Consider the following 26,981-nt stretch of genomic DNA (forward strand, 5'->3'; position numbering starts at 1 on the left):
AATTGCCGGATCTGTTCAAGTTCCAAAGAGCCGCAGTTTCGGTAGTGGCGCCAGGCAGAGCACCTACTTGCCTGCATTATCGAATTAAGGGGCACATCCGTCGCGACTGCCGAACACCGCCCCGCACTAAGTAGACAGTTTTAGTATTGCGGAAATGGCATCACGCTCAACGCAAAAAAATAGCGGGGCCAGACTGCGCATGCTCAGAACGCTATTTCAGTTTTGCGCGTAGCGTGCGTCCGCTATTTTTCAAATTTAGCGGAGACGCTAAACGCTCGCTAAGTTTTTAGCGTTGCAAACATGGCGGCACCCTTGGCCCTTTGGCTTGACCTGCGGGCTCTCTTCAAGGCTTGGCGTGGATCCACAGGGCTAGTTTGGTTGTCGAGCTGCTCAGTTTGCGGCTTTGACTACTCGCAGCTAGAGGGCACGGCGAAGTTTCGCGCTTAGCGGCGCATTGTTGTCTTACGCTATACTAAAACTTTATCGAACAGCGTTCCGCAAAGATTTAGCGTGCGTAACACGCTAACGCTAACGCAAACATTTTCCGCAATACTAAAACTCTCTAATTTCGCGCTTTCGGTCACGAACGGCAGGATCGCGTACGCGCTTATGCCACGGTGATTGGTGATACATCAAAGCGCCAGGAAACCCTTTATTTGATGGATGAAGTCGAAGCAGAAGAGGCTGCATCACGTTCCGGCAAAGGAAAGAGCGAAGAAAATCGGGGCACTAATGGCAACGCGACGGGAACGCTAGCCGCGCCGCAGCAAGTAGAAACACAATGTAGTAAAAAGGTAGTAGTAAATCATAGGCCATAGCACCTTGGGAAGAGTCGACGACTACACGCCAGAAAACGCGTTCGGAGGCGTCCGTAGAAGGTGAAAGCGGTGAGAAGGACGGTAGTGCGTCGACTGAAGTAGCCGGAAATGAAAGAGCTGCGAAGGAGAGGTTGTGGGATCCTGCATCGAGAGTGACCGGGGAGCATTGGTGAATATGGACGTGGACACAGCACTTATGAAGTGACGCCGTCAGGAGGACGCCGCGGTGACTGAACGCGAGCAGCGTCGGCTCCAACGCGAATCTAAGATGGCAACCGGAAAGATGTTCCCCAAAACAAAGCGGCGTCAGTACCCCGCGACAGCCGCTCTGATGAGCGAATGTTGCGGATTGTCGGCACCTGCCGGTAAGCGCCAGGCTTCCAGCGTCCTCTGGTGACTATTATGACGACGTTTACTTCACTCCTTCGCGCGGCCACTCTGAATGTCCGCGGATTAGGCGCCAGGTGCAAACAGTATCAGCTGAAATGCCTGCCATGGGAATGTGCTCGCGATTCAAGAAACGGAAGTGGAGAATGAGTCTTACCAACGACATGGTTGCACCTTTTGGTATCCATTACAATGTGTGTGTCAGCCATGCCGTTGGAAGCGCAGGATGTTGCCTACTGCTGAAAAAAAAAAAGAAAAAAAAAAAAATCTCCGTCGCATGCCACCGCGCGAGGGACACGTGTAAATGAAGAGCATAGTGGGATTCCGTGGTGTTGGTGGTGGTGATGGTGGTGGTGATGGTGTGGTGGTGGTGGTCTGGGTTGAGAGAGAAGAGAGAATCGTAAGTAGGTAATGTAAAGTTGTTATTCTTTTATTGGCATCACTGCGATTCTTATATTATTATTGCTTCTCTGTTGTTCTCTTCTTACGCATGTTCCCGACCGTGGTTAAGTTGTTGTCGAACCACAGCCGGTCGCACACGTCGCAGCTGTGCCCGAAGCTCCGGTCCAGGAACTCGCGTTTGAAGCGCGCGTGGGCACCCCCAAAGTCCCGTTGACGTCGCCCGACGGCTTCCGCGCCGGCGCCCTCAGGGGCAACGGGCTCCGCGGCGGCGGCGGCGGCCTCCAGACGACGACGCTTGCTCGCCGCCGCCTCTCGTTCGGGTACGCCGGGGTCCGCGGCCCGACGCTGACGTGACGCAGCCGCGTGTCGTTCTCGACTCGAAGGGACCGCGGCCCGACGCTGACGCCTGCCCACGGCTTCTCGTGCACGCTGCTCGGGATCCGCTTGTCGACGTTGACGCCTGGCCGCGGTTTCTCGTTCACGAAGTTCGGCGTCGGCAGCACGCTTACGACGCTTGCGTTCGGCGTCGGCAGCGCGCCACCTCGCCGCCTTGTCTTCTGCCGCCGTCGACGAAGACGATGGTTCGATGTCTTGAACTGGTGCTTCGGTGTTGATGTTGGATTGCGTCGAGGTACTAGTTGAAGGTCTTGCTTCCATCGCTTTTCAACTGCGACCGCCGACGAACGCAAGAGAGCGCAGTAGTTGACGAGTGGAGCCCGCGCCAACCCGCTTTATATTCCTAGCGCGCGCGTTAGAGGGAGAAGGGGTGGAGAGAGGGCGCGCTACCACGCCAGCACCTGCTGTTGCTACGGTGCTTGCAGCGCCGGAGCGCGACTACGACGCTTCGAGCGCTGCACATGTGCTGCAAGCGTGATGCGGGAGAGGAGGGGTGGGGGAGAGGGCGCACCTGTACTCAAGCTGTTGCGGACGGACGGCGCACGCTACATGTGAGTTAAAGAAATGCTGTGCATTTAAAATTCAATCGGCATTGTTTCAGAAAATGTGGTTACCTGAGGTCGGGGAAGTTTAATGCAAGGCTGCTAAAGGACGAGAAGTTCCTGGACACCACGAAGAGCGCAATGAAGCGTTTGGTTTATCAGCAGAAACAAGACGAATTTGATGAGTGGGAAAGTTTTAAACAGAACATTAAGATGAAAGCAATAGAAACAGGTTGCCAGCTGAAGATTTTAATGTGCATGGAAGAAAGATGCTTGGCGGTCCCATCTGGAAACTGTAGTTCAAGAAGAAACAAGTAATCCTGGGTCGTGCATAAACGAAGTAAAAGAAACAAAGTCAAAATTAGAAGCTATAGAACAAGAAAAATACAAAGGTGGAATGGTTCGTGCTAGATCTGAGAAACTTCTTGTGGGTGAGACGCCGACAAAACGTGCCCTCTCCTACGAGAAAACTTACGGACGAGGCAACGAAATAGCCCAGATAGAATACACAGGCACTGTGGCTCGAGACAAAAATGCAGTTAAGCTGGCCTTTCTAGATTACTACAGAAATCTCATTGCATACCGAAAGCCTAACGATCCAAACTTTCAGAGAGACTTCTAACCTGAAATACCACAATGCACCAGCGAGCAAACCACATCGTTAGAAAGAGAAATCGACGTCAAGGAAGTGGAAAGGGTAATAGATGATCTCAATTACAGAAAATCGCCTGGTTCAGACGGTTTAACGGCTGCCTTCTACAATGCTTTTAAGCCGCCATTCGCAGTGATCCTGCAGCGTGTATTTGCTCAAGCTTTCGAAAGAGAGCGATTACCACCCTCGTTCGCACGAGCGCACACAGTGGTGATTCTGAAGTCTACTAAAGAAGCTCAGCTTCGGTCAGTGCAAGGTTACAGGCCGATAACGTTAACAAATGTGGACTACAAAATAATTATGAAAGTCTTGACTGCTAGGTTGCAAGGTGTCGTGACATATACAGTAGGCCCGCATCAGACTTGCGGGATCAAAGGCAGAAGCATATTGTTACACACGAGGTGTTTGATGTCGAACCAGATGAATCAGGTTGATGAGAGCGTTTCGAGCGCGGTCCCAAGGCAGCTTGGCTCACGTCGTTCTCCTCTTTCTTTCATGTGGTTGTCTGCGCGGCAGCCGTGGTCCATGGCAAGAGATCGTGACATTTCCCCGCTGGCAGACGAAGCCCGCCGGGCGAGTCAGTCATCTCGTGGATTGTAACGCCTCAGACGCGCGACGTGTGTCACTTCAGCCTTGGACAAGCGTCGTCCACTGTTCGTGAGACGCGCAATGCGATAGTTCACTTCGCTGAGGCGCTCCAGAATAACGTAGGGGCCGAAGTAGTGGGCGAGAAACTTCTGGCACAAGCCACGCTTCCGCAACGGCGTCCAGAGCCACACAAGATCACTAGGATCGAAGTAAACGCGGCGGTGACGCCCGTCATAGCGTATCTTGGACCGGTCCTGCGATGCCAGGGTGCGTAGCCTAGCGAGGCGCCGCGCTTCTGCTGCTCGACAGAAGATCTCATCAACTGACTCGTTGTCATGAGCGAAGTAGGGCAATATGGTGTCGAGGGTGTAGCGCGGCGGACGAGCATAAAGAAGGAAAAATGGTGAGTAACCACTAGTCTCGTGTCTCGCGGTATTAAAGGCATAGGTGTTGAAAGGTAAGGTACTGTCCCAATTCTTGTGTGCCGAATCGACGTACATGGACAGCGTGTTGGCAAGCGTTCTGTTTGTGCGCTCGAACAGACCATTAGTTTGTGGATGGTAGGGCGTAGAGTGGCGGAAGCTACATGAACACAGGCGAAGGGTTTCTTCAACTACGTCCGCGGTAAATTGTCGCCCACGATCGCTGATTATTATGCGAGGAGGTCCATGTCGGAGTGTAACGTGAGCCAGCAAGAAGATAGAAACTTCTGTAGCTGTGGCCGATGGCAACGCGGCGGTTTCACAATATATAGTGGGTAAGGTGATCTACGAAAACGATAGCCCAACGACTGCCGTCGGAGGATTGCGGGAAAGGGCCCAGAAATATACCAACTTGCTCAAAGGGGATGCTAGAAGGGGGAACTGGTTGAAGCAGGCCGTGTGGCGCTTGTGGAGGACGCTTGTAGCGCTGGCATTGAGAGCAGCTGGCGACGTACCGTTCGATATCCTTCCGCATCTTAGGCCAGTAAAAACGTTCTTGAGCCCGGTAGAGCGTACGTGTGGAACCAAGATGACCGGAAGTTGGGTCATCGTGCATGGCGTATAATGCTTGGCTGCGAAGGTTCTTGGGGACAACTAAAAGGTAGCGTGCACCGGTGGTCGAGTAGCTCTTCTTATACAGGGCGCCACCATCGCGTAGGCGAAAGCGACTGCCTGCTGGTGACTCCTGTGCTGCCGCGAAGAGCGGTTGTAAGCTCTCGTCCTTGTGCTGCTCGGATATGACGGTACCCATATCCGGAAATTCCGGGGACACAAAAGCGATGCATTCATCAAAATAGGGCTTTTTGGGCTAGTTGGTTAGATACATCACAGGTGGTCATAGCGCTAGAAGACACGAACAAGAACGAGAGAACAGGACGAGCGCTAACTTTCAACTGAGTGATGAATTTGCGTTCCTTGATGTGGCTGGTTTTCATGTGCGATGATTGGGCCTTTTCTGTCTGCGGGCCTACAAATACGGTTGTTCCTCGAAATAAACACTCAGTTGAAAGTTAGCGCTCGTCCTGTTCTCTCGTTCTTGTCCGTGTCTTCTAGCGCTATGACCACCTCTGATGCATTCATCAAAGTTGTCCGCATCGCATTCAGTTGTTGGAAGTGGCATCCGAGAGAGACAATCAGCGTCAGCATGTCGCCGGCCACTTTTGTAGCAAATAACGAAATCGTGTTCCTGTAGGCGGAGGGCCCAGCGCGCTAGTCGTCCTGAGGGATCCCGCAGATTCACAAGCCAGCATAGCGAATGATGATCCGTTATCACAGTGAAGGGGTGCCCGTAGAGATACGAATGAAACCGTCGCACTGCGAAGATGACCGCCAGACAATCTTGTTCGGTCACTGTGTAGTTGCGCTCGGAGCGGCTCTGGGACCGGCTAGCGTACGAGATCACGTGCTCACTGTCGCCAATACGCTGAACTAGCACAGCACCGATGCCTACGCCACTGGCATCGGTGTGAATTTCAGTTGGTGATGAAGGATCAAAGTGGCGAAGAATTGGTTGGGACGTCAATAGGAACTTTAGCTGGCGAAAGGATGAGTCGCAATCTGCAGTCCACTCAAAGGGAAAGGGAACGCCTTTTTGTAGAAGGCGTGTAAGGGGATGAGCCATGTCAGCAAACTGGGGAATGAATCGGCGAAAGTAGGAGCACAAGCCCAAGAAACTTCTCAACTGCTTGACAGAGTTGGGTACCTTAAATGCTTCTGCAGCCGCAGTCTTTTGTGGATCTGGTCGGATGCCTTCTTTAGCGACGAGATGTCCTAGCACAAGAGTTTGCCGTTCCCCAAAACGGCATTTTTTAAATTGAGCACAAGATCCGCTTTCTCCAAGCAGTTCAAGGCCAAGCCCAAACGTTTGTTGTGCTCACTAAACGTTCTCCCGAAGATCACAACGTCGTCTAAGTAGCACATGCAAACTTCGCATTTCAAGCCGCGTAATATCGTGTCCATGAACCTTTCGAACGTTGCGGGCGCGTTACACAACCCGAAAGGCATCACGTTAAACTCAAATAGTCCGTCGGGCGTAACAAATGCTGTCTTTTATCTGTAGTCCTTGTGCATAGGAATTTGCCAGTAACCTGACCATAAATCAATAGAGGAAAAGTAAGATGCCTCAAAAAGGCAGTCGATGGCATCGTCAATTCGTGGGAGCGGATATACATCATTCTTAGTAACGGCGTTTAGGTTGACGATAATCCACGCAGAACCGCCACGTACAGTCTTTCTTCTTCACCAATATCACGGGGGCTGCCCAAGGACTTGATGACTCTTGAATGACGCCTTTGCATAGCATTTCTTGGACTTGATCGCTGATTATCTTGCGTTCTGACGGGGACACACGATAGGGTTTTTGTCGTATTGGCTGGGCGGCTTCTGCGTTGATGCGGTGACGAGTTCTGGACGCAGGAATCGATGGCGGGCCCTCATGCTGTGCTAAGTCGAATGCCGAGGTGTGTTTCGTAAGTAGGGCCATCAACACTCGACGCTCGTGATCACTGGGTGATTTATCAATCATGAAAAGTATCTTCGAGCTCCCGGGGCTCGAGACACTGGTTGCTCCTCCATCGGGTAGCTCTGTAAGTACTTCCACTGATGTAGGCGAGTCTTCCGAAACGTGGCATTTTTAAGGCCTTGAGGTAGCAGTGCCGCTTCAGTGGAACAGTTTAGCGCCCACAGCCCCGCGCATCCATTGGTCACTGAGACCATGCAGTGCGGAACTAACACGTTTTATTGCGATAGCAATTATATGGACACTTCAACGGGATTTCTGCCGTCGGCGTCGCCGTCGCCGTCGCCGTCGTCGTCGCCGTGAGGTTCCGTATAGATTCCAAGGGCGATAAAATCGTCGCCGCACGCCGTATGCGCGAGTAAAAGCGCGCGGGGGACGCGCGCTATCACGGAGAGCCAACGCACGGCAGAAAGCAAACGCGATTGTCGCCCAAAAGGCCGTGGGGGTATGGGGGGGGGGGGGGGAGGGAGGCGGGGCGACGCTGTGCTACGGAACCAAATGCTTATCTTGCAACCCAGCGCAAGGAGAACTAGCAACGCAATCTCCCACGCGAAAGCAAAAAAAAAAAAAAAAAAGCGGGGAGGCAGCGCGGGAGGGACGGGGGGAGCAGCTTCTACTCTGCCAACAAATACGCTTGCACTGGCTGTGGTGGCCGTCGCCCGCACCGTCTCTTTATCTCCACCACGGCCGGGCTCGACTGGCGCGCGCACTCGCTTCTTAAGAAGCGAGCGAGCGCGCGCGCCAGTCGAGCCCGGCCGTGTCTTTTCCGTGTCTCCACACGGCTCTGACCTTTATGCGCTGTCCATTCGCCGCTCAGTTTCCGTTGAAGCGATAGACCGCACGATTCTTCGCCCGCTGCAGCGGCCGCGCCAGCGTTTTGACAGTCGTTGTCTGCGGTCATTCAGTGTGATCTATTCATGTTTGCTTGTGCGCGATGACACCACGCTTGTCAATTCAGTTAGAAAGCGAATGTGTCCAAGTTTATGCGGCCGATAAAACTACTCTACTATCCCTACTCCGAATAGCTCTCTACCAATTTGCTATCGCAATTGATGCTTCGCCTTTCGGGCGAAACTGCGACATTTTTTCTTCAGGCAGTTCCGATGTACAGGTTCCACTGCAGCATCGAACGAGATAGGAGTCGGAGATGAACAGGCGACGGTAACACGCATCGCGGATAAGGTGGGCACAACTGTGTCATCAGACACGCAAAACACACTCTCCGGGCAAGCTGCACCTTCAAAGAGCACAGGCGAAACACTGGTGTCGACACTTAGTTCTCCCGTCCGGCAGTCAACATTGGCACCACACAATTGCAAAAAGTCAATCCCCAGAATAACTTCATGCGAGGAGCGAGGAAGAACAGTGAACTCTGCCTTAAAAACTCTCCCACCCAAAGACACATCCACATTATACTACGCACCAGCCGGGTATAATGTTTCACCACTGACTCCACGGAAACTTGTGCACTGGTCCCAAAGAAACATAACCTTGCGTCCCAGAAGGCCTTTAAACCCCACACTAATGACCGAGACAGTTGGTCCCGTGTCGACTAAAGCCATTGTAGAGACCCCATCAATCAGTACATGAACCTTATTCTTAAGCATGAAAATATTGGAGGCAGTTGAGTCTCCAATTTTCCAGCGACCTCACCTCCATCGGCCGCGCTGGCTAGTTTCCCGGTGGGGGCGACACGAAACGCGCCGAGGCGACGGTGACGTGAATCGCGGCCGAGGGGATGGTGATCGGGAGGCTCGGAAGGCTGGTGGTGGCGTCAAAGTACGGTTGGAGGCAGGGGAGCGGTAGCGGTTGCGGGTTCTTGCTCCTCCAAAGTAAGTCTCCTGGGCGGTGCATCGGTCCTCTCCGAAGTGGCTTCCTGAAGTGGAGTCTCCTGGCCACTGAGTGCGCAGTGTACGACCGCTAGACCGCATAGTCGGCGCTGACGGTCCGTAGTTCGATGCTCGGTGTTGGCTACAGTACACAGTCTATGTGGCCAGGCATGCCGCAGAAGTAACACACTGGCAAAGGGCGAACTTCAGGATGCGGATTGAAGTATTCTGCCGAAGACATCGGTTGAGGATAACGAGGCTCTTCCCCTTGAATGTTGTAGGTAGCGGCAAGTCTTCGCGGACGAAAGTTGCGTGGACGTGGATCAAAACGTTGAGGGGGCGAATCATTGCGTGGTGGTTCGGTCCTGTCGTAATGCGGTTCGTCTCTGGAGCCGTTAAAGTCCGCGACGTTCACCGAGTGGTTCCAAGTAGCCGACGGGGGTTCCCAAAGAGTGTCTCGGAAACAGTGTGACCAGGTTTGGCTATATATAGCCAAATTGGGCTACGGGAAAAATTTTTTGGCGTCGACTTGGACGAGTTGGTTATGTGGCTATATTTGGGCTACTGAAAATCTGCGACTTGGCTGTGTTTGGGCTATAAGTGGCGCCCTAATCCACGCTCCAGAGGTGGCTCTGATCTGGTAGAAGCAAATCTAGAAGGCTGTGCTTAGCTGGCTGAGCCGGCCGCGTGGCAGTGCGTGTGTGCGTGGGCGAAATGACCCCCCGCCTTTCCTTTCCACTCTGCGCCGTTGTCTGAGCCGGTGGCTTTGAGCTTTGATGCACTTAAACTTACACCATGCTTGAACGTTAGGCTCCCGATCCCCGGGCATCGGGATGAACCTGGGAGTAGTGGGTTTTTCACAGTACACTGTACTAACATGGCTGTGCTCAGGAAGGGAGAGCAATAACATAGGGTCGGGGCCGTCGGGTGATCGTGACGCCAACATGAAAGAAGGGAACCACGGGTGGATGACACGCCCCAGTGTGTTCATGACCATGTCTTAATTCTGGGTCAAGTATCGCACCGGGCACAGCTTTCGATCAGGATCCTTCACGTATCTCGCGCGAAGCTTTACTGCCATTTTCCTTCTCCTGCTAGTTGAATTTTTATTCGTGCTTAGATTAGAGATTCATTTCGATAATTGGACGTAAGATCGGATCCTCCTCAGAGAGGAGAATCCAAACATGGGGAAGTGGACCAAGTATGCGAGAACGTATAAAAAAGAATGGGAGCAAGACCCCGAGCCAAAGGTGGGTACTGCTACTTTTACTTCTAGATGGTTTGCCCCTTACGCCACGGATACCCAAACTCATTCTGCTAATATCGAAACATGTTTGCCACGATGACATCAGTACACCACGTCACATGAACTTCACCCACTGTGTTAGCTTAGCTTGTAAGGTGTCGGGCTGCTGGTTCGGGGACGCGGGTTTGATTCCCGGCCACGGCGGCCACATATCGATCAAGGTGAAATGCAGGTACACCCGTGTATTTAGGTGCACGTCAAAGAACCCGAGGTGGCCAAAATTATTCCGGAGTCCCCCACTGCGTCATGCCCCCCAATCATATCGTGGTTTTGGCACGTGAAACCCCAGCAATTATTAGAGTTTTAGAATAGGCGCCTGAGACGTATTGGGGCCCCGAAGAAATAGCGTCGAAGCCACTTCACATGCGCAAGGCGGAAACTGTGTTTGGGTTTAGCGTCGGGCACGCTATTTCATCGATTTAGTGGGAGGCCCAAAAGCTGCCGCAAAAGCTTTCGTCAACAAACGTGGCGACGCCCATCGAAGCGAGGGCTGTAACCTAGCACACAACTGGACTCGATTCGTGGTAATGCGTGAAGTTCGTACGCTACAAGTGATTGCAGTTATCGCTTTCTCTCAACTAACATGTGTTATGAAGATGGATTCATTATACGCCACTGATTCCGAATTCAATTGTCGATTTCATGGCTCGTAGGCCTATCACGGATTGACTTGGCTGGGTGAAGGTGCGTTAAGTTGTTTCCTCAAAACTAAGCTGCTAATCGAGTAAGTTCTAAACTGTAATTAAAGGCTAAACACGAATGTCTAAATTACTTTTGTTATCATAAAAATGTCGCAGTTTCGCCCGAAAGGCGAAGCATCAATTGCGATAGCAAATTAGCAGAGAGCTATTCGGAGTAGGGATAGTAGCTTTATTGGCTGCATAAACTTGGCCACATTCGCTTTCTGACTGAATTGACAAGCGTGGTGTCATCGCGCACAAGCAAACATGAATAGATCACACTGAATGACCGCAGACAACGACTGTCAAAACGCTGGCAGCAAGCACAGCCGCCGCAGCGGGCGAAGGTTCGTGCGGTCTATCGCTTCAACGGCAACTCAGAGGCGAATGCACAGCGCATACAAAGGTCAGAGCCGTGTGGATATAAGATACGGTGCGGGCGACCGCCACCACAGACAGTACAAGCATAGTTGTTGGCAGAGTAGAAACTGCCCCCCCTCCCTGCCGTGCTGCCTTCCCGCTTTCTTGCTTTCGCGTGGGAGATTGCCTTGCCAGTTCCCCTTGCGCCCGGTTGCAAGATACGCATTTGGTGCCGTAGCAGAGCGCGGCCCGCCTCCCTCCCTCCCTTACGCCCACGGCCTTTCGCGTTTGCTTTCCGCCGTGCGTTCGCTCTCCGCGATAGCGTGCGTCCCCCGCGCGCTTTTACTCGCGTATACGGCGCGCGGCGACGATTTCATCGCCCTTAGAGTATATACGAAACCTCACGGCGACGGCGATGGCCACGAAGACGGCGACGCCGACGGCATAAATCCGGTTGAAGTGTCCATATAATTGCTATCGCATTAAAATGGCTATATTTGGCTACGAAATATTTTGCAATTTTTTTCTGTTTGGCTACATTTGGGCTACAACTTCTCTAGCTTTTGGCTACGCCGCCTCGTCGGACCTGGCAACACTGCTCGGAAAACGGATGAGCTGCAACGTGGCGCCGCGTAACGTGCCTGTTCGTCATGCCGCTGGAGCTCCTCACGGTCTATCTGACGGATGGTGGACGAAATCTCTGGGCGCGGAGGACTCGTCTCAACACTTGCTATGGTCGTTACGTTGGCCAGCCATCCAAACTTTGGTGTAATTCGGCGAGTTTTCAGCGCCTCGAACGTACGGCAGTGCCGTATCAGTTCTGATACCGTGCGCAAGTTCTCTTTTCCAATGAGGAAGTTGTACACGTCTTCCGCTATTCCTTTATGACGTGCCCCACTTTATCTTCCTCTGTTATTTGAGGGTTGATGGTTCGGCATAGCTTCAATATTTCTTCAATATAGGTCGTGCAAGTCACGCCAGGTATTTGAGCTCTCTGGGATAATGTGAATTCCGCACGTTTCTTCTTTGCGTCCGAGACACCAAAACACTTCTTTATCGCTTCAACGAAGCGTGTCCACGTAGTTAGCATGTCCGCATGGTTGTAGTACCATACCAACGCCGTGCCGGCCAAAAAGAAAACAACGTTCCTAAGCTGACTGGCAGCGTTCCAGTTATTGTATTGGCTTACCCTTTCGTAATGGGTTAGCCACTCATCCACATCTTCCTCTGCCTTCGCCGAGAACGTGCGTGGCTCTCGGTAACGCTGGACAGAGACTGGGCTCGCCAAGGCACTGCTGGTGAGGGTGTTTTGGTCGGTGGCCATTATTGAGCGCGATGGCGAAAGTCGGGCGAGGCGACGGCTTCGGCGTAGTTCTTGCGCTGATGGCTCCGTCGTAGGTCGTGGGAGTTACCCAGCACCTCCACCAAATGTTACACACGAGATGTTTCATGTCGAACCAGGCGAATCTGGTTGATGAGAGCGTTTCGAGCGCGGTCCCGAGGCAGCTTGGCTCACGTCATTCTCCTCTTTATTTCATGTGGTTGTCTGCGCGGCAGCCGTGGTCCATGGCAAGAGCTCGTGACCATACTTAAAAATATTCACGTGGCAAGGAGCATTCTGGAATACTGTGACGCTCAGTTAGAAAGAGCAGCGATGATACAAGTGAATTTTTCTAAAGCCTTTTATAGGGTGTGTCATGACATTCTTTTTAAATTATTGGAGCATGTTGGCTTGGGTTCTATATTATGCGAAGGAGTTCGAATGCTGTATAAAATCTGTACAGGTCTGGTTGTGAATGCAGAGCTTACACAGCGCATTGACGTTCATTATTCTGTAACGCAGGGATGTCCTGTGTCACCATTGTTCTTTGCTTTGTTTCTACAACCACAATGTAGAAAAATAATTAACAGTGATAGCTTAGAATGTTTTAGGTTGCAGTCCAGTGAAGTACGAGTCCTGGCCTACGCGGATGATGTTGGAATCACATGCACCGACAGGAAAAGCGGCACTGCAGATCACGCAGAGTTTATGTGACCAAACTGGTAACCCGTTGAACAGGGACAATAGTTTGGGATTACGGCATGGTGCATGGCCTCAGTCGCCGAGAGGTCTTTGAGAACATGTAGCGGACGGAGCACAGTACCCAACACATACCTTGGTGTCCTGGTATGTGTTGGTACAGAGAAAATACGCAGTTTTGGACGCTGAGAACGAATGAATTGCAAACAAAATCTTCAGGCTGGAAGGGACGAGATTTATCAATATTTGCGCGAGCCACCATATGTAACGTTTTCTTAGTAGCTAAAATATGGTACGTCCTCCAAGTACCTCCAAGTACCACAAGAACCAATATCCAGCGATTTCATAGAGTCTCTGCAACATTTGTCTGGGATTCCAAGTACGAGCGAACATCGCGGACTAATCTTTTTCGTAAGGTCAGGGAATAGGCTTGGGGTTAAGTCACTTGTTCTTAAAACAGGTGACCAACAGGTTTTTGTTCTTAAGAGATCAGAAAGATCCTTTTATTCGTACACACATTCAATTATTGCTGACAGGAGCCATACCAGAATTTGTAGGCTCTACCATTGAAAACGGTCCCTATAGGGTATCCCGTTAACTATGCGAGGTTGTATCCACCGTATAAGTTTGTCATCGGCAGGTTTTCTATTGAGTACTTAAGCGATGTGCCCAGGAAGTGCCTCCGAAGGGATCTGGCAGACGCAGTCTTTCCGGTCCCTATGTATAGATCGATTTATCAAAAAAATTCAGGAAACGATGTTCTGAAACGTCTCAAAAACTTGTTAGTCCCTGTAGGGGTCAAAACGTTTTTCTTTGAACTTCACACAGACACACTGCGAGTAAAAACTTGGCTCGATCGACGACGCATGTTTGTGCCGTGGGGAGTTGTCTTTTGTGCAGGAAACCAGAGACAGTAGAGAATGTTTTCATTGACTGTTGGAACGCTGCCTTATATTGGGATGTCCTTCAAAGGACTCTGCAGAAGCACCTTCCGATAGATGCACATGGCATAAGATTTCTCCCTGTTCAAGGAAATGGCATCCCCTATGATGTATTTATGCTTCTTGGTTCCAGAGTTTGTGTTCAAATGCTGCCGTCGGACAATATTAATATTGTTTTTTATTGTATGATTATTTATTGCATTTTTATGTATAAAACTATGCACGAAGCTATACTTGTTTGTGTATTTGTGTATGGAGCTCACGTATGGATTTCCAAAACGCTGATCCCCAAGTATGATCAGTTACCGCAAATTTTGTTGAGAATGTCACGAAACTCAGAGATGTGCTGAAACACCAAGCCACTGTTTCAAATAGTGGATGCCCTTACACAGTTGAAAGTTCCTAAGTAAACGCCACTAGCCTTACACAGGCTGACGGATGTGTTATTAAATATGGCGATACAGAAAAAAAAACTCGTCTCTGGCGTAATGGTTTCAACATCGGGCTTCCCTTCCAGAGTTTGTGTTCAAATGCTGCCGTCGGACAATATTAATATTGTTTTTTATTGTATGATTATTTATTGCATTTTTATGTATGAAACTGTGCACGAAGCTATACTTGTTTGTGTATTTATGGCTACACCGCGTTGGACCCTCCGCTGTGCTGTGACTACCGAAGCGCTCCCTGTCATCTCTCGTTAGTGTCACAATGCAGTGCTTCGCTTCACCGCTCCTAGATGGCGACTATCATATCTGTTACATCCGTTGCCGGAAATAAGTCGTGAATCCCGGGATAACACACTTTCTTGTAAAAACAAAACAAAACAAAAAAATAGGTCGATGTTTTGCCTTCCGCTGCTGGCATGAGTGCTGTGCGAAAAAAGACTAGGTTCGTGATTTGCAGCTATGTGCACGCCACACTGTAGTGCATACCTTGGCTTTGGTCGGCAGTAAATTTTAAGCTACGAATGCATTTTGGGCATCATTGATGCGCGTCGCCTGCAACGCCGATGGAAGCACTGGAGTATAGCGGAATGGGTCCAGCGGACGCCTTGGCATGCGTCGAGCGAGATTAAAGAAACGCTGAAATCGTGGGGGCGCTGCCGTAGTCTGATCCTCAAGCTCCGGGCTGATTCTGCAGCGCCCATAGGCAGAGGCGACCTCGCGTGCGGAGTAGCTGTCGTGCGCTCGACGCACCGTCGTTGTTGCGTCCTTTGCGTTGCTTCCTTTGGCTCTTTCTCCATTTTTAATGACTACGGGTCGGTGGGGAATAAAATCGGTGCTTCCGTCACTGAGTATAAAAAGTAGATGCTGCAGAGTGATACGCCTGTCAAAACTTCGTGCAACTGCGGCTTCAGGACCTCATTCGGGTGCAGGCCTCAGCGCGGCAGCCCGCGCTGATCCCCCTTCTCCTATCTAGTGCATTCTAGCAATACCAGGAGCCACCCTAGCAGTACTCAGCATCACCCCAGTGTTGTGACACTCCCGGTAACTGTTGCCAGGGTATTGTTACGAATCAGCAGTTACCACGCAATGCTACATCGGGACATTTCTCTCCCCGTATCGTTAAACAACTGGCCAATGAGCTCAAGTGCTTTAGGTTGTTGTCGCTGTGAATGCTTCGCACTTCCAGCGAAATTGGCAATTGTTTGATGACTGGTCTCAAATGGCAGCTAAATTGCATTGCTCTTTTCGTCAGCTTTATTTCTGGAAGCTAGTGGGGGCTCATTGTAAGCGCTGGTATTGGTGGAGCCCACCTTTTAACAGAGAAACTGTTTAAGCCGGCCGTTATTTGTGGTGCGTAGCGTGGTCGCCATGGCAACCCGGAGGAGGAGGAGGAGGAGAACGCGCGCGCATGGATGCGGTCTCCTCCTCGCCAGCTCCCTGCCTTCCCGACCCCTGCCTTTATCCTCTACGCGGCGCGCTGAGCCAGGAGAAAAAAGAAAAAAAGAAAAAAAAAAAACTGGCGAAAGCTTGCACTAGGCCACTGAAAGCTGAAGACACAGCCAAGCTGGCCGATTGATATCGAGCGGCTACCTCTAACGCGTTCAGCGTCGGCAAGCAGCAGCGTTCTTGGCACTGTGGCAAACTTGGTTAGCCTGTCTGCGTTTGTGGCATGCCAGGAGCGTTGTCGCTCGTAGATGCCCACGCGTCCAGCGCTAGTCACACGAAATGTCGCGAAAGGAAAGGTACCTCCGAAAATGATCGCTCGAGAATACGTTCCTACATGCGTAGTTAAGTTAAACCAAGCTAAGGCCTAGCAGCAACCAAGTTCATACGTAGCAGTAGCAGCCAGTAAACTTCGCTGTGCCTAAGCTTTGCGCGACCGAGTTCGAACTTGCCTGATTTTTTTTTCTCATTCACGTCAGATTTGTGAACGTGTGGCGGGCATCGGTGCTCAGAAAAATATCACGAAGTAAGGTTTTGCAGCCAAGCTAGAGCGGCATCATTCACCGCGCTTCATAATTGCCCTTAAATGTCATAATTGCCCTTAAATATATATATATATATATATATATATATATATACGCGTTGAGGAAAACCTGCACGACAACGTAAATGGTAAGACATCAATGCTTAACAGTCACAAATCGCACACGTGACGCCTGTGGGGTGCAATGCCCAATTACGGTTCGCGTCTGTACAACTCAGTAATTTATCAGGATGGCTTTACGCTATCTGTTTGTCTCCACATGTGCGTACATTTAAGGGCAATTATGAAGCGCGGTGAATGATGCCGCTCTAGCTTGGCTGCAAAACCTTACTTCGTGATATTTTCTGAGCACCGATGCCCGCCACACGTTCACAAATCTGACGTGAATGAGAAAAAAAAAATCAGGCAAGTTCGAACTCGGTCGCGCAAAGCTTAGGCACAGCGAAGTTTACTGGCTGCTACTGCTACGTATGAACTTGGTTGCTGCTAGGCCTTAGCTTGGTTTAACTTAACTATATATATTGCAACAAGAGTATTTTACAGGTAGACTTGATAAAGCGGTTTAACAAGCCGGATCGTTGAAAACCGACCTAGCGCGAACCACACGATCGTCAACGTCTTCTTCCACACACTGGCTGGCACAGAGCTGGTGCCGATGTGCTCCGGTACAATCACTCCCCACGCAGAAAGGAGCCAACCTGGCGACTTAGGGGATTGACAGCACAGGAGGGTCGTAGCACGGTTTCAGCCGAGTGACGTGAACTGTTTCACGCCCTCGGCAGCGGTGGTCGGAAGATGGCTCGAGCGGCTCGATGATGTAGTTGACCGGAGATGTTTGCTCGACTACTCGGTAGGGACCGTGGTAATTCGAGAGAAGCTTGGTCGAAAGGCCGGGAGTAGTGGACGGGACCCAGAGCCAAACTAGCATTCCCGGGGAATAGTGGGCGCTAGATGCGGATTCATCATGGCGAGATTTTTGGCGACATTGCTCTTGCGCGGTAAACGAGCGAGCCAGTTGACGACACTCTTCAGCATAAGCAGCCGCTTCGGAAACGGGCGAGGCTTCAGAGACATCGGGTCGGTAGGGGAGAATGGTGTCCATGGAACAGGATGGTTCACGTCCATATAGAAGAAAAAAAAGGAGAGAAGCCGGTGGTAGCTTGTGGCGCAGAGTTATAGGCGTACGTGACGAAGGGGAGCACCCGGTCCCAATTGGAGTGATCATCGGACACGTACATCGCAAGCATATCTCCAAGGGTGCGGTTGAAACGCTCCGTCATGCCGTTTGTTTGCGGATGGTACGCAGAGGTGGTGCGGTGAACAATGCGGCATTCTTGGAGCAGTGCCTCGATAGCGTTTGAGAGAAAGACGCGGCCACGATCGCTTAATATTTCACGGGGCGCACCGTGTCGCAAAATGAGGCGGCGAAGAAGGAAGCGAGCGACGTCTATCGCGGTGGCAGCTGGCAGCGCAGGTGTTTCAGCGTACCGTGTGAGATGGTCGACGGCGACAATGATCCACCGGTTGCCCGCAGGAGTGTTGGGGAGGGGACCGTAAAGATCAATGCCAACACGGTCAAATGGTCTTGTAGGGCACGGTAAAGGTTGTAGAGGACCAGCGGTGCTATGAGGGGGAGTCTTGCGGCGTTGGCACGAAAGGCATGATCGCACGTACTGGCGAATGTATCGATACATGCCGCGCCAGTAATACCGCAGGCGTAGGCGGGAGTAGGTCTTGAATACGCCAGCGTGGCCGCATTGAGGATCATCGTGGAAGGCGGCCCATATGTCCGAGCGCAGATGACGGGGGATAACAAGCAGCCACCTGCGGCCATCGGTTTGGTAATTGCGGCGGTACAACAAGCCTTCACGAACGACAAAGTGATGCGCTTGACGACGAATGGTGCGTGAAACAGATTCAAGCGAACGCTGAGAGAGAACGTCAAGCAGAGAAGCGATCCAGGGATCCTTGCGTTGCTCGGCCGGCATGTCGGTGATGCTGAGGGACGACGAATCGCAGGTGGAAGTTTGTAAACAAAGTAAGTCAGACGGAAGCGGAGAACGGGATAGGGCATCGGCGTCTGAATGTTTGCGGCCCGAGCGATAAATAACACGTATGTCATACTCTTGAAGGCGTAAAGCCCAACGAGCGAGGCGGCCAGTGGGGTCTTTCATAGATGACAACCAGCATAAGGCATGGTGGTCAGTCACAACGTCAAATTGGCGTCCGTAAAGGTAAGTACGGAATTTGCTGATTGCCCAAATAATTGCCAAACATTCCTTTTCCGTTACAGAATAGTTGGACTCTGCCTTTGTTAGGGTACGGCTGGCATATGCAACGACATACTCGTCATAGCCGTCTTTGCGTTGGGCGAGGATGGCACCAAGACCGACACCGCTAGCGTCCGTGTGAATTTCAGTAGGCGCATTGGGGTCGAAGTGGCGCAGTACTGGAGCGGACGTAAGGAGCCGGCGGAGCGTCGTAAATGACTCGTCGCAATCGGGATTCCATGCCGAGAGGTCAGCGCTGCTGGCAAGTAGCTGAGTCAAGGGGGCGATAATAGAGGCGAAATTACGGATGAAACGCCGAAAATAAGAGCACAAGCCGATGAAGCTACGGAGCTCTTTAAGAGTGGCTGGCTTGGGAAACTCGGCAACGGCTCGCAGTTTGGCGGGGTCTGGTAGGATTCCCTCTTGTGAAACGACGTGTCCTAGAATCGTAAGCTGTCTGGCACCAAAGTGGCATTTCTTCATGTTTAATTGCAAACCAGCGGCCGTGAGACACTCAAGAACTTGCTCGAGGCGATCGAGATGAGATGCAAAATTGGGAGAAAAGACAACTATGTCGTCTAAGTAGCAAAGACAGGTACGCCACTTAAGTCCCCGGAGGATAGAATCCATCATCCTCTCGAAAGTCGCAGGCGCGTTACACAGGCCGAAGGGCATCACATTAAATTCGTATAACCCATCAGGGGTCACAAAAGCCGTTTTTGGACGGTCCGCTGCAGCCATCGGCACTTGCCAGTATCCAGAGCGAAGATCCAGGGAAGAAAAAAATTCGGCACCTTGTAGACAATCGAGAGCATCGTCTATTCGTGGTAGAGGATAAACATCCTTACGTGTGATCTTGTTTAGTCGGCGGTAATCCACGCAAAATCTGATTGAGCCGTCCTTTTTCCGCACCAGTACGACCGGAGAAGCCCAAGGACTGTGTGACTGCTGGATCACGCCGCGTTGCAGCATGTCATCGACTTGTTCACTGATGACGCTGCGTTCGGATTGTGACACTCGGTAGGGGCGCTGACGCAGTGGAGCATGGTGACCGGTGTCAATATGGTGAACAACCGCTGACGTGCGCCCCAAACAAGGTTGGCCGAGGTCGAAAGAGGTCCGAAAACGGTCAAGGAGTTGAACGAGCTGATTGCGCTGAGCTTGCGGGAGCGCGTTATCAACGCTGCGCAACAAGACGTCGTGGTCTGGTGAGGCGGGAGCGGCGGCAGAAGTGACGGCATCGATAGGCAGTGGTGTCGTATCGCAAGGCGCATCAAACGGAAAGATGGCATCAAAAGTGTCGAGACGCCCAACAGATTCGCCATGTAATAGAGTTGAAGAGTTGAATATATATATATATATATATATATATATACGATGTCTTTGAAAAGAAGTGTACAATCAATGCATTCTGCCAGTGCAAACATATGGGACAAAATTTGGAGGTTAACAAAGAAGCTCGAGAACAAGTTAAGCACCGCGCAGAGAGCAATGGAACGAAAAATGTTAGGCCTAACGTTAAGAGACAGGAACAGAGCGGTGTGGATCAGAGAACAAACATGGATAGCCGATATTCTAGTTAACATTAAGAGGAAGAAATGGAGCTGGGCAGTCCATGTAATGCGTCGGATGGACAACTGGTGCACCAATAGAGTTACAGAATTGATACCAAGAGAAGGGAAGCGCAGTCGGGGACGGCAGAAAACTAGGTGGGGTGATGAAGTTAGGAAATTAGCAGGTGCAAGTTGGAATCAGGTAGCGCAAGACAGGGGTAATTGGACATCACAGGGAGAGGCCTTCGTCCTGCAGTGGGCATAAATATAGGCTGATGATGATGATTATGATGAAACAATATGTATTAACTACAGAGAATATACGTTCAAATGCTGAAAACCAGCCTAGCTTTTACAAAAAGGACCTGTGAAAAACTCTTTAAGTACTGTGGCTTCACGAGCATAAATAACCCACGCAGAACAGCCTCCAGATAATCAGCCAGGCTGTTTAAGTGCTTTTCAAGAAGGGAGTGGTTTTGTTCTTGTACTTACCTGAGCGCTACTATCTACAGCCGCTAGAGAGGAACAGTTCAGTGGTGTAGAAGACTGCGTAGGGGAAGCGAACCGAGTGACTAGATCCATGGTTATATACAAGTTATCAGTCTGTCTCACTAATGCTGAAAATTTGCAATAAGTATTTGGCTGAAATCGTCAGTGTTGTCTCATGCCCTTCCATATAGCGAATACTCTTTGCAGGCTAAATACTAAAAAAATGATACCGTCATAAATAAGTTACGGCGCATATATAAAAACTACGACAAAGGATTTTGAACAGTTGCTCAAAGGAATATTGGACAACATTCCTAAACAAAAACTGAACAAAAAATTAAAACGTGGTTGCTTTCTCGTTAAAATAATCGTTTTGAATGTGTCCCTTTTAAAATGTTGCCATTATTATTCCTTTTACTCTAGTGCTGTTAACAACAAATAAATTATTTTTTATTTTCACCATCTTTTGAAATAAATCGCGACGCAACATTCAAGCAAATGAAAATACTGAGCTATTTTCCTCTGTGATGGTGGATGACCGGCGATTCTCGACACGCATGGCCTGCCGCCATTATCCGCCGTCTTGACTATCGATTGGCTATCAAGAGGTCACGTGCTTTGAAATTTGTGCCAGGAAACGGAAGTTTCATTTTGCGTTTTCATCAAAATGACGAAACGTGACGTGGAGCTGCAAATTTTATCGACTAATACATTTTTGATGTTCTTGGCAGCTATATTGAGACTTTAGCGCTTCAAGCAGAAAGTGGACGGTAGCGTCCGCGCTACCGTGCGATTCCCGTGCAAATCCCTGCAATGCATCTGCAATTTTGCAAATATGTGGTGGCGTTCCAAGGCAGTCGCCATTTCAGCTAGCTGATTGAAAAAATATGCTGTGAGAAGCGTCACAGGAAGGGCTATTTCGAAAACGTCAATTTGACGTTACGTTATGTTGCGCTGGGCCGCCATTGCAGATATTTTCCGCCATAATTAGAGGTGCGCGGAGCCGCGCGAATTATGCTAATAAGCCACATGCAATGACGACAGAGAGGCATGTGTTTCGCAGGATTTTCGCTACCATTTGGGGCCATGAAAATCTTTTGTTCATAACGCGGGCTCATAGCATTTGCATCGCCCTCGGGGGGTGTTGACATTTGTGTTTTGGGCCATTATTGTTTTTAAAGACACAGTCATCTGGAATAGTATTGGTTGAGCATTACAAACCTTCTATGACGTTTTGCACTTTCCACTGCTGCGATTGCATTCTAATCAAGATTATTGACTTTTCGCATTATCAGAGGTTATGACAACCGGAGCTTTTAATTTATAAAATGTAATGTATGTATGTATGTATGTATGTATGCATGCATGTATGTATGTATGTATGTATGTATGTATGTATGTATGTATGTATGTATGTATGTATGTATGTATGTATGTATGTATGTATGTATGTATGTATGTATGTATGTATGTATGTATGTATGTATGTATGTATGTATGTATGTATGTATGTATGTATGTATGTATGTATGTATGTATGTATGTATGTATGTATGTATGTATGTATGTATGTATGTATGTATGTATGTATGTATCAGTAGTTGGTGAGTAGTTGGCAGTGTGGGGTGCCAGATCATGGTTTTAAACCGGTATTCGCCGGCGCTTTACGATTGCCGGATGAATCTATTGGCTATCGTTGAAAGAAAATGCAGCGGACTGAAGTTTCGTCAACTGTATAGCAGCGTCAAAATATCAGCTGGGAGACTGGAATTGAGCTGTGCTTTCTTCTACGCAGCGTTCCTCTTCCAATCGCGCCGGTCCACCATGGCAGCAGCAGCACGGCCAGCCTCAGGGCAGAGGCGGCAAGGGTGCCGTGCAGCAGCAACGTCCCGGCGGCGCGAGTGACGACAAGACGCAGCATTCCCGAGAGCAGCCTGCATGCCCAGACAGATCACTCAGTGTCGTGGAGCAAGCACTGCTAGGTATGGCTTCAAAGGGCCACAATGGCTCACTACTGGGGCTTTTAAGTATTGCTGCTGAGCTCCAAGTAGCCGTTTTGATGCCACGTCTCGGTGATCGCATTGCGCTTGGTAAAGCCGTCCTCACGCACTATCATCATCCTAATCACGTTGTTTCTTGTGAAGCAATTGTAGCGTAATCAAAGCAAGCACGAATTGAATACCGGACAGCAAGGGAGTGCTACACACAACTTGTTGATTGCAGTCGCAGACAACACGAGAAAACGTGTACAACGCTGCCCATCTTTATAGTTTCATCACGGCGAAGCCAAATAGTTAAAAACGCGAATGCAACGCACACATAACAGTCATTATGAAGCCATGTTTTTCAGATTCTTAAACTATTCAGATTCTGTAACGCCTATCGCAGATTAGCGATAGGTGTTTGGCCGGCAAATTACCAAGACAGTGGAACTCCTGCCCCACAACCCACGTGCTTTACCGTGGGTTTTACGCAACCTTCGGGATCGACACACTTTTCGTAACGCCATCTACAGCATCAGAGAGAGAGAGAAAGGTGTTGTAGCGAGGAAGAGGCGCTATTTTCTGCAGCCTATTAGGGACCACGTCTCTGCGCCTGGCCCAGTTTACTCTTGCACTATGTCCAGGACCGGCCCATCTTACTCGGCACGAACCCAATACAGCCGACACGCCACATCCCGGGAAAGAATGGATATAAGGTTTTGCTTTAATAAATGAATTATGCGCATGAAGGCGGATATTTGTTGCGCTGAGAATATTTAGGCAACTTTCCTTGTCTCACAGAATAATTTGATAGAAAATAGGGACGTCCACTGGCACCTCTGTGGCTAGTACAGATGCATCTACATTTAAATCAATTAGTTGTGCGAGTACTGTTTTTACTGCGTAAGCTGTTATGGGCTCATTCCAATAGCCGTTTCTGGTCGCGATGATGCCGCCGCCCCGTAGCCGCTATCGAGGGAAATGCGAAAAAAGTACCCGCTCTCCGCCTGGATCGAGCCCAGGCCCGCTGCGTGGGAGTCGGATACTTTACCACTGAGCCACGCAAGCGCTTGCAAACAGGCAGAAGAAATAATCACTTTCTACGCGTCCTGCACCTCCGCGCCTGCGCGCCTGCCTAGGCGCGCAGGCGCAGACGACCCGAGCCTCCGACAGTATGGTGGCGCCATCTAGTTAACGTACCTGCAACCGCCGCGTGCTACGAGATGCGATTCAGACGCGATGCTATTCAGACGAGGCACGCAATTAACGCTATCCCGATGTTAGATGTGCGCCACGTATTCTGGGTACCTCTTCGGTACACGTTATGGCGTCTCCTCGCAAGGTACGAAATAGAGCACTGCACGGGCCTGATTTTTCGGCCCGAACCTGGCCCGGGCCCGTAATACGAAGCCCGAGCCTGGCCCGGGCCCGGGCGTACATGACCGAGACCAGCCCGGGCCCGGCCCGGGCCCGTGGTTCCAAGCCCGAGCCCGACCCGGGCGCGTGTTACTGAGCTCGGGCCCGGCCCGGGCCCGGGCGTTTATTACTAAGCTTAGCTAGGGCCCGCGTGTGCATGAGCAGGCCCGGCCTGTAAGAAAAAAAAATTTCTTTTTTTTACTTACAGATTGTACCGTATCTGTCAGCCTCACCTTCTCGAGATTTAATCAGCTGCTGTATATAAGCAATAAAAGGCCGAAATCTTTGTTTCTCCCACGGGAACATCAGTAATCCGGCCCCACCCGCCGTGGTTGCTCAGTGGCTATGGTGTTGGGCTGCTGAGCACGAGGTCGCGGGATCGAATCCCGGCCACGGCGGCCGCATTTCGATGGGGGCGAAATGCGAAAACACCCGTGTGCTTAGATTTAAGTGCACGTTAAAGAACCCCAGGTGGTCCAAATTTCCGGAGTCCTCCACTACGGCGTGCCTCATAATCAGAACTGGTTTTGGCACGTAAAACCCCATAATTATTATATTAGTAATCCGGCCCATTGCCTGTGCTACTATTTTTCTGGTGGTGCGCATGCACTTACGTTTATTTGTACGATACGGTTCTATGATGTCATTTAGCATGCAAATATACAGGGTGTTTCATTTTAGCTGAACCAAATTTTTAAAGATCTTTAATTTTAAAAGATCTAAAGAACTTTTTTGTGTCGTTTATTCGGCACGACAGCGGCAGCCATGGTCAAGAGAGTCCGGGAGGGTTCGCCTAGAGCGCTTATAGGTAGACGGAAATGTCGCTTCCTAATAGACGTGCCGCTGAAGCAATCCGTGCCCCTTTTCCTGATATGAATGGCATCCAGAAGTTCGCTTGCACTAATTTCTTAGCTACATTCAAGAGTACTAATCTCGGGAAACCGAGGTCGACAATTACAAGCTGTGAAATATGCAAGAAAAGAAGCGCATTGCTTTTAGTGCGAAAGCGCTGCTAGCCGACCAACCTGGATTTCGCCTCTGTCTGTTTGAAGCCTCTTCATTCTGCCCCGCGCGTTCGCGCGAAGCCCAAGGTATTGACTGAACGAAAACGTAGAAGCCCGAAAAGAAGCATCCGAGGAGATGTTACGTGCTCTTCATTAACGCTAGGCAGCAGCTAAATAAATAGAAAAGAAAAAGCAGTCTGGGAAAGAATAACCGCGAGAGAATGTCTCCAAACTGCAGTAATTGATGTGATCTGTCTAGAGTTTACCGCGACGGTGGCACCAGTACATCGAGGCTGAAATGTTTCTTCATCTGACGAATGTGCCCGCAGTATCAATAGATTATTTTAAGGCGATAGCGTTAAAGGCCCCGTGTCGCAGAAAATTCGGCGTCGGTCTCGGCGTCGGAGTCCGCGGCCAAGAAAATCATCCCGAACCATCCCGACCACGCAGGCCCTCCACGTGGCGCAGAGGAGTTCGTGAACTAATCGAATATCTCCAAGTTAAATGCGTCATAAATATCGCAAAGTACGACGTAACCACTAACTACAGGGGTGGTAGCGTCGGATTGTAATTTGAATATAGTACGAGAAAACAGAATTCTCTTACGCAGAAAGTGAAAACATAAGCCCCTTTTCTAGCATTTATACCACGCATACAGCGGTGCGCCGCGGTTAGCTTCTTGCAAAAAGACCATCCAGATGGCGCTCGCCTCCGCGGCCGCCTATAAAACCCCTCGAACTTGGTAAAGTAGCGAAACGTTTTGAAGCATGCCGCCTCCTCCTCGCGCGCCCTGTCCGAGGCCGATGCCGCGTCGCTATTAGCCTAATGACATCACGTGGGCCGTCGCATCGCCGAGCGCTGGCTTCGTTTGTTTACAGTCACGCTCGATCGCCATTTTCGCCCGAGAAGCGTTTACCTACTGGCGAGGAGCGCATGTTGCCGCCGTTGCCCTTCCGTGTTGTTTTGGTTTGGGAACGCCTTGAACTAAGTTTTGTGGCAAGTGCGACGTCGTTTCACGGCATTTTCCATCACCATGACCTGCTGCGCCATCGGATGCCAAAATAGTTTCAGCAAAGGCAAAGTAATGTAATCGCAGAAAAGTAATCGTTTTAACGCCAACAGGCTTGAATTCGCGGGCACGCGAGGCTGCGTGTAAAAACGTGATTACGAAACTTTTACGATTCAGCTCAATCCTTTTGACATTTGAGACTAGAGCGTGAAAACTAATCTTCGAAAAGCAACTGTGCCTTTTGGGGTTACTTACCAGCATTAGAGCGAATAGCCTTGTTTGCCTTTTTTGTTCGTGTGCATCGTTCGCGGCCGCCCGGTGGATTTGCGATTCAAAGGCACCAATGAAAAGCGTGCGTGTTCTGCCGAAGCCGAGTTACGGGGTGCGTTCGTCGCCGAACGACAGCATCATAGGTCTCTGAGACGTACGTACCAATTCGCGTGAGCTTTGAAATGTGTGAACTTTACGATGCGGTGGGGGAGCACTCGCAAAGAGAACGTGCGGTCGGCCGCTCGTTCACTGGCTGGTGTTGGGGGCGAGGACTTAAGAGTCACCATCTGTCGGAAGCGCCTCGCTTGCGTAGTATGAGTGATAAAGCGGCTATGAGGAGACTCATAGGTTTGGCTGTCGGCGCTCAATAAAAACACAACGCGGGAGCCTTCCCGGCCATTTCTGGAAGTACTCTCCAAACGAGGGAAGTTTCTTACTATCAAAATAATAATCTTAGGCACGCAGAAACCGCAGAATAGTTTTCAGGTGCTATCTCTTTACCGAATACTGTGGGCGTGAACGCCCATTGTGCGTGGTCGCCATGATGGAGTGCCCCAAGCCAAATTCTTGCGTGAAAGGTACGTATATAGGCAATCACTGAGAGCAGACTATGTGAAATATATTCTTATAGTGT

The 26,981-nt window shown here is 50.3% G+C and overlaps 1 protein-coding gene across 1 annotated transcript in view; it reads left to right on the forward strand.

The window, feature by feature from the left end:
• LOC125945232 (uncharacterized) overlaps positions 1–26,981 on the forward strand; it is an 83,698-nt gene that overhangs the window by 27,680 nt on the left and 29,037 nt on the right. The window contains exon 4 of the mRNA XM_049666899.1: positions 22,462–22,648. Within this exon, the coding sequence (XP_049522856.1) occupies positions 22,462–22,648 (187 nt within the window). The remainder of the gene's footprint in view (positions 1–22,461; positions 22,649–26,981) is intronic.

This window comes from Dermacentor silvarum, chromosome 5 (assembly GCF_013339745.2).
Source record: "Dermacentor silvarum isolate Dsil-2018 chromosome 5, BIME_Dsil_1.4, whole genome shotgun sequence".
NCBI classification, from domain to species: Eukaryota; Metazoa; Arthropoda; class Arachnida; order Ixodida; family Ixodidae; genus Dermacentor; species Dermacentor silvarum.